Raw genomic sequence first — 17,636 nt, forward strand, 5'->3', positions numbered from 1 at the left:
AAAGTTGAACTACCTACAAACCTTTTTTGGCATGAAAACTGCTTTCTTCGCGGTGTCGTAATTTGTCTATGGATTTTCAACCTAGTACCGATGCTTAGAGTAGCTGATCTGGTTGATGCTCTCTGGTCGCCGCTGCTACGCGGCCTGGGCACCAGTCAGCCACACTAGTTTAGCTGTACAAAATCTGAAATTAAATTGTCTTTAGTTTATTCGCATAAAGCCAATATTTCACATAGTAGAAGCTGTGGTTAGAGAAGTATATTTTTATATCAAACTCCCGTTTGTTTTTGTAAGTGAAACAATCTGGAAGGAATGGCCCCTATATCCAAATGATGCTTTTCGTTTTGTATTTCGTGCATTTACGCTTAAGACAGCTACATTTTTGTATTGCCCTGGGGAACAAGCCTTAAACGCATATTACAAAATATTTAAGTTACACTGTACACGGAAGCAAGCAAATCGATCAACGATCTGCCATTTAGAAATATGCAAACTGTGTTTAAACCTATACAAATTTAAGCGTATTCGATCCACACAATCTTGTTATAAATACAGTACGATCCGATTATGTACACTGCCATAGTTAAATGAATGGTTGATAAAGAATGCAAACGTGTTTGTATCATAAAACGTGCAAATTAATCGTAGCGAGATGTTAATGTTAATTGAATTGTAGCCTATCCAATTCGTTTTTCCATTGGTTATAGTTGTTTAGTTGAAATCGTCTTGCATTCACCGAAGCCGAACCAACTGATTGCACGTTTACAATGCCGATATAATATGTTACGATATGTGTTTACTCACAATAAAATAAACTGTAAAACCATGTTCCGGATGAATCGATTTTATCCTATCCACGAATCAGTTTCCGGTGGAACATTCATAGCAGAGAAAGAGATAGAGAGAGAAAGATAGGCACATTGTAACAACGAATACCGATTGTGAAAGATATTTGGCTTGTTTCGTGACTAATTTCTTTACTTAAAGAGTAGCGTTTTGTGTTGATTGCAAAAAAGTAATTCTAGATTATTGAACAAAGAATTATGACACTAACCAGTCAGTAAGATGAGGTAAGAAAGGAGAGAAAAACACATTCACTGCCGTATTTATTAATTAAACAATGAAACAACATTGTATGATACAGATAAGATTCGTGTACATTGTACAACACCGAACAAGCCATAGCGTCAATCCGGAGGTAACAATGCATGAGAGAGAGTCGCCGTCCATAGCCTTGTGATTGAAGTGCTTGTTTCCCACCTAAGTTACCTAGGTTCAATTCCTGTTGCTCCTTTATTAGTTATTAAACATTTTAAACGTTCAGGGATTGCTTGAACAACAGAAAGAGATCCTCATTAATAGTATCCTATACAACCCTTAGTAACCTTTCGAACTTTTCATTAAAGTTACATTCTGAACGCTAAAATCTAAATACGCACTGGTTTAGGCAATGGTATAGACATTTATCTGTTCAGGTGCAAGTCTGTCAATGTGTATCTCATATATGCTCCATACTTCATACAATATCTAATCATGAACTCTAGCGATATCATGAAAAAATTAAAGCTTTGAACACACAGCCACAGACATACACACCAAGAAGCTATGTATATACATTCACTTATATATCATCATCATCATTATGAAAGCATTTTGGTGCTAGTTTGTTATATTACAAAGGATCCGTTTGATGGAAAAGGCTGCACTGAATAGCATTATTGAAATTGGCATTAGGGAGATTAACAGTACACGATGGCACAGCCAAATGTTTCATCGGCATCAAAACAACCAAATTTAGTTTCGTAATGAAAATGGCGAGTTTGCTTGGAACGAGTGCACTTTCGTACCATACTATGAATTTACTCGATGAGTTATCCAAAACGAGCGTAAATTGAATTAAAAAAAAAACAACTAGAAGTGGATCTGCACTAGGATACTTTATTCTCTAAAGAATACATTAAGCACTAGCGTAACGTAGACTAACAAGTAGAACTAAACGGATAAAGTAAACGCCGCAAAAATTACTTTGTTGAGCAAACCTGTACGAAACTTTTGATTAATGAAAAACAAAAAAAGTATATGAATAAAAACAAGGATTTCCCAAAAATAAAGTATGTGAGCGAATCTGTTTGTTGGACTTGGAAACAAACTCGTAATAAAACCTACTCACACTTTGGTTTTGTTGGGTTTTGGGCACGATACGACCGCTCGCGATGCTGTGGCTGAGACAAATAACAAATGTCCGTACTCTACTCGCATTCACATTGCAGAACAGTGCATCATTCTGACCATGCACTTCTGACTTAAGTGAAAACTGCTTTAGCAATGGTGAAAAGCAAAAATGAAGAAAATGAAACTTTAATATCAACTAGTCGTTTACTTTCTGCATCTACATCCGAAAACACATGGCAAACTCTTTGCTCGAAAATTGAGACGGTCATCCATCGCAAAGTTTGACAATTTTCCACGTTTCGGCGATAATCAAATTTCATTTCGTTCTATTACATAGTTCGCTAAGAATTCCTACAGAATGCATATGTTTATTCACTCCAACTACGATGGTAAAGCTTCAAAGTATAATATTCTTAAAGAAAACTTCAGGAGCACCAGTTTGTAAAATTGATTATTTTCGCTTGCTTCCGGGATTTTCGGGTTTCAGAAGCGTATCACAAGGCAGCTCCAGGCACACGTGCAGCAAGAAAGCGACCGTCAATGTTACGCTCACGATCGTGGACGTGAACAAAAGCTGAAATTACAGAAAATATAATTTTTCAGAACCGTATTTTCAAGGCAGAAGTGAATGGCACAGACCAGAGTAAACCCATTGTACATCAGCGGTTCTGTGACGTATCTGTAGATGGTGTAAATTAAGCCATACTGGACAAGATAGATGCAGTAGCTAAGTTTAGATCCCACGAGCAGCATCGGATGTCGAAGTGCTACTGCCAACACCGGTGGTGGCCGCTTCAGGGCCAAGTAGAGCAGCACTATGGTTAGAAACAGTCCCCAGATGCTCTTCAGGAACGAACCAAACACGGCAAGCAAAATGGAAGGATAGTCCAAATGGTCTTCGGGTAGCAGCATCGTCAAGCAATTTCCCGTTACAAAGAGCGTGCCCACAATCAGAAGCAAATAGTTCATCTATAAGGCGGATTGAATGACGCTATTGAAGAATTTAACACTATCAGCCTCCTGTTACCTTTAGCCGAGCAAATCCCGACGGTTTGTCTTTGTACTTATGATAGCAAATGCCACCAAGGACACCGAAGAAATAGTTGCCCGCGTTCGTCTCCAATGGAAGGTACACCTTGGTGTAATAGGGCAAAGTTCTGATTTCTTTCAAAACGTATCTGCAATTGAAACAATTTAGTTTTGGTTATGATTCTGCCCGTTGCAGGCGCAAGCAAAACACACTTCAAGATAAACATAACAGTAGCGTCCAGCCTGAAGACATAGATCGTAATCGCGGGAACCAACAGCGCGCTCAACACCATGCAGATTTGAATAGATCGCGCTCCTTTGGGAAATCTGTTGCAGTAAGAGAACACATTGCCAATTCTTTTGGGCGGATACATTTAATTGATTCCATACCGTAACATTAGCATCATCAACGCTGTTCCGACCAGGTAAAGCTGAAAGTCCGCCCCTAAATACCATGCGAATTGGATACACTGGAAAACGAAGTAGACATGTCTGGTTGGTGCATACGAACCCCTAAACTCACAATTACCAGGGACACTAATTTTTAATTACCGGTTCCTCCGTGTGGACGTAGTTGTTAACGAACAGCAAGTTGGTCCACCAGTGCGAAGTACAGTAATCCGTGAATCGGTGTCCGATTGGGCCGTCGAACAGGTGACGGTACCAGGATGCGTGAAAGAAGATTACGAAAATGTAGGACGGCAGTATCCTGAAATAGTTTAAGCAAGCAAAACACTGTTGATATTTTACACACATCAGTGGAGACATACAGAGGAGGTGAAAAAGAGTTGCTTCTCCAAGAACATTGATGATAAAAAAAGAAAAATCTGGAAAGGACTCAAGAAAGAAATGAATTAAGGTGCACAGCATGTGGTGTTTCATTACCTTATCAGCCGATTTTTAACTCGTTCAAAAAAGAATGATACCGATGTTTCTGTATCCCCACGCTCGAGTATGCTGACTGCCAACAGAAATCCTCCCAGGATGAAAAACAACTGTACTGTGTACGTATTAGCGGCCATTACAATCGGAAGTAAGGGATGGTCGAGCTGAGACTCGAGCTGCTCTACATTCTTCAGGGGCATTTTTAATAACGGTATAGAGGAATGAGCCAACAGAATACTCATCGTTGCGATTGTCCGTATACCATCCAAATGGTAGAGCGCCGATTCTGACCGGCCGTTCCGGTTCACCAGCTTGGGCAGGGTTCGTGCGAGTGAAAACGACTTCACAAGACATGAAGGGACTGGAAAGAAACTTGATCAACCAAATGCGAAAGGTGGTTAGCGCAGATGTTAACCCTCTCAGAATGCTGCACTCGAGAAGCTAGCATCTCACCTGGTGGATTGTGGTTTAGCTGTGTCTTTTACTGTAGACAAACCGACTAGCACTACAATTCCGACAGCACAGCAGAGGAAAGCCACTTCAAGAATGCCTAATGGTACAGCGGTAGATTTACGGTTAAAACTTTTACACTTGGTCCGCAAACACATGCGTTACCTATCTCTGTCGCGTCTTGAGGGGTGGATTCTGTAGAACTGATACATTTCACTGTTTCAACGCTGGAATTGAACTCATACTGTGCCCACACTTTGCTCGATACGCAATCTTCTAGAACGGTCGTTATGTTGTAAGCCGCGGACGCTGCGGCACATTCCTGGACACAAGTGCCCATCTCGATCGTCCTTCTATCATAACGACGGGGATGAGTGGAGTAGTTCTGTCAGGAACATCAATAGAAGTTTGAAGGCTAATTAGTTGATAGTCATACTTAGTACAACACTAGCGCTATCTTGCATTCGTTCCATTCTACTTAGTAATAATGTGGCCAAAACTATCGGGAATTCGCTTATAACTCGAAAAACCATTCCTTATTCTCCTAAATCTATGTTATTTCCTTTAAAATAATCTCTACTCTATGCAGTACATCTATGTCTACATTTCCTACATCGGTTCTTTTTAGGATCATCACATTCTTCGTTTCATCTCCTATCGCAACTATTGACTGTAAAAAGTGCCCTCGCATCGATCACATGGTGCTCTTGATATTTGATAATGCAACAAAATTATTCCGGGGCCTTGCGCTACCAAACTAACCGAACACACCGAATGTACCCTTTGCAGGTAATAAGTATTTACCTCTTTCCAAATATACGTTTGTATAGAACTCTACGTTGTGTAATTTTTATGCACAATGTGCAATGTACAATTTAGAAGACTCTTTCATTCCTGCAATACCAAAGCAGTGACCCTAAAATTAGTTCAATTGCATTAGGTTATAGGCAGCCCATAAACTTAGTTTTCTTGATATATTTAAAGTTTGTTTTTATCATGGAAGGAAATTTTAATGACGATATCGCGACGGATCATGTATTTAATCAAGTAAATAATTGATTAATAAGTAGATCAAGTTTGGACGAAGAAAATGACAAATAAGTATTCTATCAACCGTTTAAATAATAGTTCATGGACTAGATACTTCGAAATTAGTTGTTTAAAAACATCCATAAACGTAATGTGTAAATCTCCTCGATCATTTTATATCCTGTAAATATTCAATTTTTATCAGAAGTTCGATATTTGCAGACAATTACGTATCAAAACATTTTAGTGTATCATATTTAGCAGAAGGTAGTTGCTATTTTTTTATTTGAGATCGTCGTTCGTGAGCGTGCGTTAGATTAGCCCACGCCGGGCACACGTCCGAACGGCTCGGACATCGGAGAAAGGTCGGAGAAACTTCTCTTCGAAGGTGTGGAGAAAACTGTTCAATGAATACTTGACGATTTTCAACCGTGCTGCTCGACTGCCCGAATTTGTATTCGCGGACTTTTCGAAAAGATATCGCTACGACGAGGTCGCTACACTACGCCCCTTCTAGCCGACTCGTCAGGCCAGAGGAAAAGTCGGGGGAACCGCGCATAATGAGTAGCCTGGTGATTTAGACGGTACCCGTTGTTGGATGTAGCGAGATTATGCATCGATGTCGGCGATGATGAGTCGAAAGCTGCCGGCTGCGACGTCATGAATGTGGATGTAGCGGCGATGTTCGTAGGCTTGCTGCTGGTTCTTCCGCTGTTGGCGTAAGCGGCCAAGTGTTGATCAGTTGACCCCACGTTGAGACGGGCGTAGATCATGTTGTGCATTCTCACGATGGGGTGTTCACGAAAGCAGGATCGTGGATGATTCCGTAGCTGGTTCCGTAGCTGATTCGTAGCTGGTTCCGTAGCTGATTCGTAGCTGGTTCCGTGGCTGATTCGTAGCTGCACTCGCGTTGAGTGTGTGTGTGCGTGTTCGCCAAAATGACGCACTTGGTGGCTTGGGTTAGATTTGCCGAACCCAATTTCTTAACGACGTGGGCCCAATTAACGGGTTCGCGGGTCGTTGATCACTCTACCGTTTCCTACGTTGGGAGAGTGCGTACGTTTTTGCCAAAATGACGCACTTGGTGGCTCGCAGCAATGACGCAGATTTGCCGAACCCAATTTCTTAACGGCGTGGGCCCAATAAACGGAACTGCGGGTCGTTAATCACTAGACCGTTTTTTGGGTTGCTTCGACGGCTCTTTCTCCGTTAACGCGATTTTGTGTGTTCACCCGGAGGTGCAGGCGTTGCTGTTGCACCGGGGCCTGGTCGTTCCGGGGTGCAGGCCGTTTTCGATGGCGCTGGTTCGTTGCGGCGTTCCCGTTCCCATTTTCAGTCCCAGTCTTAGTGGTCGAGGAAATGGCTTTCAAAGCGAAGTTTAAGTAAAGTTTTATTCACACGTTAAACTTTTGCTTTAAAAACATTTAAAACAACATGCCAAACCACCATCAGCACACGCACACATGTATGGAAATCGGAAAGAATTTATGCTGGATGGTTCAGATTTTTTTGACCTGAAACGATGGTCGTAAACGACCAATTTCGCTGTCCACACACTACGATGCATCGTTACGATGCGTCTGAAACGAGGCATCGTAAACGATTATCGTAGCGTGTGGACCGGGCTTTAGGTTGCTACACATTTTACTGATTTATGGTAAAAAGTTCGGCCATTTTGAGTAATCAGTCAATTTTTGACAGCTGTTTAGCTTGGACAAGATTTGGCTTATTCTTGATTTTTGTGTACTTTAAAAGTAATTGACCACGAAGCGGTAATTTGAGTTTTTGAAAAAACAGTACAAAGTCAAAAGGGACCAGATCTGGGGAATAAAGTGGCTTTGGCATCACTAGAGTGTTGTTTGGGCCAAAAATTCACCCTCGGCCCTCTGAAAACAAATTTGAGCCACTGATAAGCGCTGCTTTTTTTATAGCTTCACTATAAGCCACAGTTAACATTTCGGTTGCGTCCGAGCTCTTACTTTCGTTTTTCATACAAAATTTGATAAAGATTTTTTGCCTTTATAAAGATATATCCGCCTTTCTCATACAAATTCCCCAAAGTGCATTGGCTTTAAAACTTTATCAATTATTACGTTTATCCAAGTTAATGTAAATCAATGAGCTTAGCTTTAACAGACCATGATAGCTTGTAATTGACTATCTTATAACTAATTGAGTATACTACACTACACTGGCTCAATGAGAATATAAAAGTTACGTGATCATCTATTCTTTTACTGTTTCCTGACGTAGACAAGATGTAATGTGGATGTTGTGTGTGTTTTTTGGAACATTTTATTTTTTAGTCTCAGCCATGGTCAATTTCGAAAATAATTTTACAAACCACCGTTACTATTGCCATTCATAGTTTAACTTATACATTCTGGCACTATCTACATCACGCGACACGCGATATTGCGCCGACGGCGTATTGCCTCTCCTATTGATTTCGATCTTCGAGAGCGCATGATTTCCTTAGAAAGACTTTTACGTAAGGCATTTGAAATGTATGCTGTACCCTAGAAAACACTTTCGAGCAAATCATCCGGCATAACCTTGTAGACCAAAGGTAGACCCGCTCCATACACAATGCCTTGCGGCAGGAACGCAGCATCACGAACCTCGCCGACACATTCGTTGTGGATGAAATGAATTTCTGACCCGAGGCCCGATTTGTCGGACCACCGTGACATCACTCCGCTATTCAAACACTTCAAACAATATATGTGGACAAAAACCCCCCCGTTCGAAGTAGTTAATGGCACTTTCGTAGCGTTGGAGAAGGAGCGGCTAAATGCTCCGACGGGGACGACTAAGGCATTCACAGTTTCCCCGTAATAATACATTGGCCAGGTATCAGGCCAGGCTGTATGTTTAAAAACCGTTACCAACTCAAAAAACATCTGCGTATGACACGTTTTTGCTGGCAAGCGTGAAGCCTTCCACGCTCTTGATCACTTCTCTTTTCAAGCTTACATAATTGTGGAGTCCTTTAAGTTCCTTCCCGATTTGTAGGTCGGTTAGCGTGTTTTCAGGCCAAGACCAAGTATCGTGTTTTCAACAAAAAATATGAAAAAGACTATTTCATTACCAAGACTGAAGAGCAAATAACGCTGTATAGTGTTGCATTGGACATTCGTTTGCCCGGTACCTAATGTAGAAAACGGCCCTAATAAACGGCTTACATACTTGGTCTGGCGCAATTCAATCTTTGACCAAAAACACCCACGCAAAGACGACCTAAATAAGCATTAAGAAAAATTAAATTCTGTTCTGTTCCTATTCAGAAGGTGAAGCGAAGGTTGAATATTTGCTATGAGCTATGAGCAAATTATTGATTACTTATAAATTTGTGTTTGCTGGCTACAACCTTTTTGGTACAGTTTTGTCTATGACTTAAATAAGCTCAATAATTCAACTTTAACAACACATGCTTCGTTACCCATTCGAATTGGAGTTCCAACCAATTCGATTAATTATGGAGTTTTCACCGTAGAGTTATGTTACAACTCAATGTCTCATTGAATTATTGAAAATCTGAAGTCACCCAACCAGAACGATAACTAGTGGTGACATTTTGGAATACATTTAAATCATTTTAAAATTACCAGGACAGTATCTATCAATCCACATTCTTGTTGATTCTTGTTGATGATAAATAACCGCGGTTTATTGGCTTAAAGAGATCATCACGAAAGCAAACTTGAGATGAGTTGTTTTCTCAGCGGACGCCGCTGTCGAAAATGATCGAAATGGGGCGCATTCCGTACACTGGATGTAACCAACACTAACCTGTAAATAGTTCCATAGCAACGAATCGGGATCCGGATCAAAGTGCACTTTAGTAACGCAATACACAAAATCACTGTGCAATCGACGACACCCATCGAAGTCATCATATTGGTAAATACTGAGCAATTTCACACGTGAATCAACAGAAGCTGCAGCGGGAAAAGAGGCCAATGATACATCTTATTAGAGGTCACAGAAAAAGTACAAAAAATGGGCAACGATTACAAACACTCATTAACAGGCGATGCTGTGGGTGACACTGCTGAAACGGCACAAAGGATAATAATTATGCGTAAGCGATAGCTACGAAGGAAACACATTCCGCTGCGTCAAGGCTCTGCCCACGACCCTAGTTTGGACAGCACTGACTCGGAGACTGGCTAAGCGTTTCGGTTGCCAGTGTCCCAGCTCTGTTGTGCCGTCCCGCTTCAAGCTTTTTTCCCTTTTCTCCATTCCTCTCTCTCTCTGCCTATCTCATCTTTAGTGTTGTAAGAAAAACGCAAAAATAGATTGTGCGTTTGGCCAAATTTCGAATAGTTATGCTACGGCACATAACACTTTATGTTGCCGTCAATCATGTTCGCACGCAACTTATTTTCGATACATTGTTAACTTACTATAAGTTATTCGATTCCTTAAAACCTGAAGTCCACAGAAGGATAGTTTGCGACATTTGCCCTGTCAAAACCAAGTGCAAGAATTGCCAGCAAGTCGAGCCGGCGTAGTTGCAGTGCAAAGTGTGAAATTTAACACGTATTCTATCGCGACTTGAAGTACACAACCCCCGCCCTCGAAGGACAGGACAATGGCAACACATACAAGACTTTTGCGCCTGAAAACAGTTAGCAACCCTGAGGCAGGAGCCCTCATTCCAACACTCATTTCAATATCTTCGCGATCTTCAACCTCAACATGACAACACTTTCCCGATTTGCTTGTCACCAAAATGCATTCGTTTGTTGTTATCTTCATCAGCATGATCAGCTTCTTTGACTCTCTTAGATGCGAGGAAAGTTTTGCCAAAAAGCATTTGTCACTGTCGCTTCAAGCGATTGATCATTAATCATAGACTAATTATTTTAGTTTCACCAACCTGGGCCGGGCCTTCAGGCCCAAGCGGCTTTCACGCCATCATAATCTAAACATCGGCGACGACCCACTCGCCACAACGAGATGCATCATTTGGTTCGTGCGTGCTGCAGCGGCTTTCGTAACCGCTTTTGCGATGATCTATCGAGGTGTGTTCACTTTGCCCTTAGTTTACATATATTTGAGAGGGTGTCTATAGCAGTGACCCATGTGACAAGTTTTCTGTCAATGGTGTTGGCCGCACCCGATCCCGCTACGCTGTTTCTGTTTCATCACTAAACAATTCATTGAACCCCTTGATAAGATGGTAAGAACCTATTGGATGTTGGTTTTTTGGCGATCTCTAAAAACATTGAAGTCCTGCGTTGGCTCGACGGACGATTTTTGAACTATTGAAAACAGAGATAAAATTGAACTTCAAAGGGGTAAAATTTACAGTTCTCAGCAGCGACTAACAAAGTGAATCGCAACACGTGCATTGTTTGAGGTGTTGAAGAAAGTGTTACCATCCGATGCTGCTCATCACTAGAGCGAAGGTTTTATTTATGTATTTATGTATTTATGTATTATTTATACCTTTGAACATTTTGTTTCTCGATCATCAACAGTGTAAAACTGAGCGATCGGGGTTGGCTCATACGAAGGCCTTCACCACGACATAAGTAACGATAATGGTTGAAGATTAATCAATGTTTCGAACCTGATTATTTCTTCCTCTTCTTCTTCTTCTTCTTCTTCTTATCCGTCTACAACCACCGAGCGGTATTGGCCTGCATTATAGACAATATTAATCTCTGTTACTTTCTGTAACGTTGTGTTTTTACAGGCGGTGTTGTTGGCACCGTGCCAACCCCCCTTGTCACGCCGGTATCGGGAATCGAAACTGCTGATTTGCTGTATCAAAATTTGGACCGAAGGACAGCCACAAAGCCTCGTGGGTGTCATGGAAAGGCCAAATCTGGTTGGTTCGCTGAAGTTAAGTGTGGCGATATGACGGGAAAAACTGTTGTGTATAAAGGGTGAAGGAGATCACCGCAACAACTTCATGCCTAAGGTCACCTTCTGACAGATAGGTAATCAGGTTCGAAATCTGGTCAGTAACCAACCAGAGACCCAGCACAATGGCGGATACAAATCTGCTTCTGCCACCGAGCATTGAGAAGACCCGGAGGGCCATCCCTCGGCTGTAGAATAACAGAACATAAGGCATCGATGGGATTGTAGCTGAGCTGAGTAAAAATGGAGGGGAGAGAGCACGATGTTCATCAAATCATAGCTCGGGTATGGGATAGCGAATCGATGTCTTGTGACTGGAATCTTGGCATCATCTACCCCATAGACAAAAAGAAGGACAGGCTACTACAGGGTGATTATAAAAAAATGCAACAAACTTCCGACTGCTGTCATTTCTAAACCTCTCGTCCGACAGCTGTCAGATTTATACCAGTGACAGTTCATTTTATTGTTTATAAGCGTGCAAAAGCATTTTGGTGGGAATTTTACAGAAAAAAAGTTATTCGTGATGGAACTCAACCGTAACAGTATGATTTCATTATATTTGGCTGGAAAACCACATGTTGCTATCGTTAGAGCCCTCCAGCATTTAAATGTTAATAAATCTTTTGTGTCACGTACCATCGCTCGTTACAGTGATACTGGTAGCGTAGCCTGACGTCAAGGAAGAGGACGAAAAAAAACAGCAACATCACCAGAAATGGTTCGAAAAGTGAAGAAGCGACTTCATCGAAATCCGTGTCGCACTGGCCGAAAAATGGCTCGTGCGCTGAACATATCGCAGTATGCCATTCGGCAAATATTGCAAAATGAGTTTGAACTAAAGCCATTGAAGTTCCAAAAAGTGCAAGATCTTACCGATGCACAAAAAAAAGTTAAACTCGAAAGAACCAAAGACTTGCTTCGCTTGGCCGCAAGTGGTGAACTGGCAAATTTGGTTTTCTCAGATGAGAAACCATTCGTTATCCAGCAGTTTGTAAACAAATAAAATGATCGTGTTTACTTGCCAGAGAGGTCAGCTGAAAATTTACACCTTCGGTTGGCCACCAGAACTTAAGCGCCGGCCATGGTGGGGGTGTGGGCCGCCATAACAGTCGATGGTCGCTATCCGCTCGTATTATTCGACCGTGGCGTCAAAATAAATGCCGAATATTATCGCAAAATATTCTGAAGAGTGTATTGGAGCCTAGGACACGCAAACATTTTGGTCGCAGACCTTGGACATTCGAACAGGACTCAGCACCATCGTACTCAGCACGCGCCACCCAAGAATGGTTAAAAAATGAGGTTCCTCGCTTCATTTCCACCGCACAATGGGCGTGATCCCAAAATCTCCGGATGCCAATCCGTTGGACTATTGTGCCTGGGGTATTTTAGAAAGCAAGGTTTGAACTAAAAAATACCAAACTTTCGATCACCTCAAGCAAACGCTTCGCCGAGAATGGGACAAAATACCGCAGAGCCACTTGCGGGCAGCGTGTAACGGTTTCATTGGCCGTTTGAAGACCATAATTCGTGCCAAAGGTGGCCAATTCGAACAAACCTAATTTGTTCTAAAATTTTATGAAATTTCCGACATTTTTTGCTTTCATTCAATAAAATTGAGTCAAAAATGAAAAAAATATGGCGTTTTACTTTGTTGCATTTTTTTATAATCACCCTGTATGTCGTAACTATAGGTGTTTAATACCGTCCACAAGATCTTTTCCCTCCTTCTGCAGGAACGACTAGTCCCACACGTTAATGAGATAGGAAGTTAAAGCTTCACCTCGTAAAGTCGTTTTTCCTCGCACCCGTCGTCGAAAATGTCGATAAAATCACAAAAACAATCAAAGTTGATCGGCATGTTAATAATCAGAGCATCGGACAATTGAAAGCATCTTAAATAAAGTTTTAAAGTACACGCACAAATAATGGATTAATTTTTCCCTAGCATAAAATGAAAAAATTCGCAACCCGGAAAATCCAAAATTTGACTAGGGGAGAAGGAGCGTCCCCTGGTGTTTTGCGGTTCCCGAAAACCAAAACCGAACTTTCGGGTTGACTGGCCGGGACAGCGAAGTTTTCGAGAAGAAAAGCGCAAGTAGCGTTTTCCCAAATTTTGTCCCTAAACCTTCCGAAGGAAACAGTGCGACCAAAATTAACAGCCCTATCACACAGCTGGCCCCCGCTCGACAGCGGCCCGTAAAGGTGATCTCCTCCTGCGGTGGTCGCACTATCCTGCGATACTACCTTGTCCCAAGTGATGTCCACTTTAAAGAGGTTGCGGGCGATCGCGGTCAGCAACAGCGGAGTCGTTTCCGGCGTTTTCAGCTCTCCACATCCAAAGCGCGGCGCGCGATTCCGCTGTAGATTCCCCGGTACATCCCCTCCAGCTTCTCGCCCACCTGTTAGGAAGGAAGTGCGGAAGGACGGCCAGTGCCACAGGTGACACAGGGTGACGGGAACAGGGTGCTGCTACATACGCTGAGCAGCGCGGGAAACACCTTCCGGACGACGTGTATCGAGGGCGTTCCGACAATGATGCGAATCCTCTGGAGGCTCAGTTTCCGGTTGAACACGCCCGACCGATCGTGCTCGACAGCTTGCTAGTCACGACGCTACGGGTCACTACGACTGAGATGATTAAAAGAGAATAAAAATTACTGATGGTTATTGTTTTCTGACAAAATTTATATTTTAATTTTCACAGTTATAAACATGACGGCTAAACGTAATTTTGTCGATGGTTAATTTCTATGGTTACTGAGATCAATTGTCGTGCGACCAAGTTGTGGGGATCAGTTATCGGTACCGGTTATTCCATGTCAGATGCGTTTTTGATATCCTAACATACCTTTCATGAAACGCCTTCACTATACGCGCCTTGTAAGCGATTACATTTCCCCCTGCATTTCCTGCTGGAACGACCGATTTTGTTTATTATTTGAACTTACAAAAGACCAAATATTATCTTGTTTGCTTAACTACTCAATATCTTGGTTTTGCCGTCGACTATAACTTAAAAACAACAAGTTTTTTCATTCTTCAAGATAAGGGTTACATAAAGTATTGGGCAAAGAAACGGTAATTTTCACAGAGAAAGGAAAACAGAGCGTACTGGTCCATAAATGCTTATTCACAGCATTCATCGACATCCCAATGATTTTGAGCCGATAGGCCGGGTCCCGGTGAACTGAGGACAATATGTAGGATACGGTTTAACTTTGGTCTATTTGGCTCTCTCGTAATGTAGCTCAAGGTAATGTATCTAGCTTTCACTTTTCGGTGCACTATAGGGTCAAAAGAGATGATATTTCAAACCTATCGTGACCTCTGACTGAGCGTTTGGTCGTGTGAGCATGAAGACAGATGACGAAGAACTGTAAAAGGAAGTGAATAAATTCGTATGCCAGTAGGTGAGATCAGCATATTTCGACTAGTTGATAATATTTTTTTGTTGTATAATATTTCATTTGATTTACTTCATTTTTTAGCACACTTCTATTAAATTATATTTTGTAAGGACCGTCCAAGCTAAAAGGACATGCCAGGGTGGGCCCAACTGAGCGATTTTTCTCGATTGTTATTTTATACCTTGTTCAAATGACTTTATTTTAATGACTTTACGCGAATAGAACAAACAAGAACACAGTGAAGAGATTTCAATCACATCACGTCAGTAAATACATTGGGTAAAACCCAACATCCTGAGAGTTAATCTAAATCATTTGAGCGGCCAAACGTAATTCAACGGCGTAAATGCCATAACGCACAGTAAGAGGGTTTACAGATACCGTTTCTTTTCCCACAGGTTTACGGCATGTTCACTGTGAGAATTAAGGGGTCACGAAAGACAATCGTCAATCAATTTTAGACATTATTCGCATTCCACCATTATCGTTGGCACCATTGGTGTTGGCAGCCTTCTCTAAATATGACTTGGTTGGATTTGCCATCGACTTTCATGATGTATTGATTTTTGTCCAATACTGTTCAGGTTCAGAGCATCACTGTCCTTCTTAATCGACGACTTTATAGACGGGTATCCTCAATTCGCGATATCGTTCCAAAGAAGAAAATACGATAAAAACGCTGTTGGCAAACAAAAAATAATCATCAATCCAAAGATATGTCCGAATGATCATCGAACGCGGACGAGCCGGACAGTTTCTCTTTCAGAGTAAGGAAACAAAGCAACCCCCTTTTTAACAGTAAATTGACCTCAACATAATCCGTAGACACGTATCTTACAGCATTACTCAGCAAGAAAGCATCACAAAGCAAAAAATAAAATAAAATAAAAAACTTTTAGCAAACACAAGATCCGTAGATATGCCTGAATCATCATTGAGCGCAGACGTGCCACATAGTTCCTCTTCTAGTGGGAGGAAACAAAGCAACGCCATTCTCACCAGTAAAGTGACATTAACATAGTCCGAAGACACATATCTTAAAGCATCACTCACGGGCAGTGTTCGTTTCACTGGTACGATGGACGCTAGCTCAACTAACTTAAACCGATGTTAAACGGGCCGGTAGGTCAGACCCCAAAGCGGCTTGCTAGCTTCTAACTTCTATCCCTTCCACCTCGTGACGCTTCCACTTCGATCTTCGATCGTATGCTAACAGGGAAGGAAGCTCGAGCGCTTGTTTCACGATAGAGCTGCGGCCAACATAGACACATTAGATTAACAACCCACTGTTCCCGAAATATAGTCAAGTTAAAAAAACTGAAAAAGGAATGCTTATAATTACCACTAGCACTAGACCCAAGTACATAAGGCAAGGATACTATATAATATTGTGACGTATATTACGTTTTTGCAGTTACAGATCACTTGCAAGGAAAACTTAATCTGCGTTGGGCTTTTCCTGCACTATTCTCATTGAACCAATTAATGCATCAGTAAAGCAAATTATATGACCCGATAAAAAGATCAGCATTAAGGCATCAAACTATTGATTGAGATAACCTGCTGGAATCCTGGACATTCGAAGAAATTAACACCGCTGACGAAAGGGAAACCCATTTTCAAGCGGCATAGTTGCGAGTTTTCCTCGCAAGGCTACACCAAAGAGGTGAACTTCCAAGCCCACTAAGCGAAATGTCGGAAGATCCGGAGTCCAAAGTACCACCTAAATTCGGGGCATCAGTTTCACTACTTGGTGCGAGATCGCGATATGCACGAAGGCATTTGCGGTCATCAAGCGGAAAATGGCAAACGTGGTACCGAGATCTGGTACGACGAGGACGATGTGTCAAGGTCCATTCCAAACAACGTTGTTATGGGTAGCGACCGCATTTTGGGCGTAGAGCAACACTAGCAACTTATGAAGGAAATAGAAAATGTGTGTAAATTGTGCATAGAATGTGCTTTCGGTTGATATAATAGATATTTAAGTGTAGTGGAAAATGGTAGGTGGCGCGTATTTCCCTGCTAAATCTTCAGAGTGAACGATTGTTCTATCTATTGGGCTGCCAAAGAAAAGAGCCTACAATGCTTTTTAACATAAAAAGCCGAAAGAACTATTCGCACACACCAGAGAGTGATGCAGAATTCTATGCGATATAACTTTTTTTTCCTAAGAATAAAAACCGAGAGCAGGAGAATGTATTCCACATTAAAAGCCCGATGCGGCTTCGGGCAACATCAACACATCAAAAAACATCGGTGAGGTTCGCGGGTGATGTTGTTTGAAGAGCCAACGTCGTCTCTTTCGCGCTTGATCCGAATGCTCAGTTCATACTATTCCCGGCTACCGAGGTGTTCAAACGTTGAGCTCACTTCGTCTGCATCACACCTGCGGTCGAGCCGTTTTGTGGTCTAGCGACTTTGAACAATAAAAATGGTTCGTTCAATTAAGCACGCCGCAGAGCAACTGTAGTGGTTAAATAGTAGGAGGGCAAAGCTCTGGCTATGCTGCTGAAGTTTCATGCTACGGCTGAACAGTGCTAGAACGTGGCTTCAGTGCAACTAAACCTCTGCAAGCGAAGTGAAGATGTTGACTTTCGTTCACGACATTCAGCGTTCAGTGGATTCAGCTGTTCAGGGGTTCTTCTCTAGCGTCCACTGACAAATCACCGGATTCGGTGAATGTGTATTTATGTTGTAAGTGCGTGCTTATGCTGTCGAAATATTGTAGTGCAAAAGTTGGTGGCATCGAGTCTGGGCAAAATATGCAAAACGTGAAAA

The 17,636-nt window shown here is 41.9% G+C and overlaps 1 protein-coding gene across 1 annotated transcript; it reads right to left on the reverse strand.

Moving 5' to 3' along the window:
- Window positions 1-2,623: 2,623 nt before the first annotated feature.
- Window positions 2,624-11,032, reverse strand: LOC128278853 (regulator of hypoxia-inducible factor 1-like). The gene is made up of 11 exons (XM_053017580.1): window positions 11,023-11,032; window positions 9,358-9,506; window positions 4,702-4,921; window positions 4,540-4,636; window positions 4,087-4,458; window positions 3,754-3,910; window positions 3,592-3,671; window positions 3,415-3,528; window positions 3,200-3,350; window positions 2,812-3,141; window positions 2,624-2,746 (listed from the first exon to the last, which is right to left on the reverse strand). Exons 1-11 carry the CDS (start codon window positions 11,030-11,032, stop codon window positions 2,624-2,626), a joined length of 1,803 nt encoding a protein of 600 aa, XP_052873540.1.
- Between the last annotated feature and the right edge of the window lie 6,604 nt (window positions 11,033-17,636).

Source organism: Anopheles cruzii, chromosome 2 (assembly GCF_943734635.1).
Source record: "Anopheles cruzii chromosome 2, idAnoCruzAS_RS32_06, whole genome shotgun sequence".
Classification (NCBI taxonomy): domain Eukaryota; kingdom Metazoa; phylum Arthropoda; class Insecta; order Diptera; family Culicidae; genus Anopheles; species Anopheles cruzii.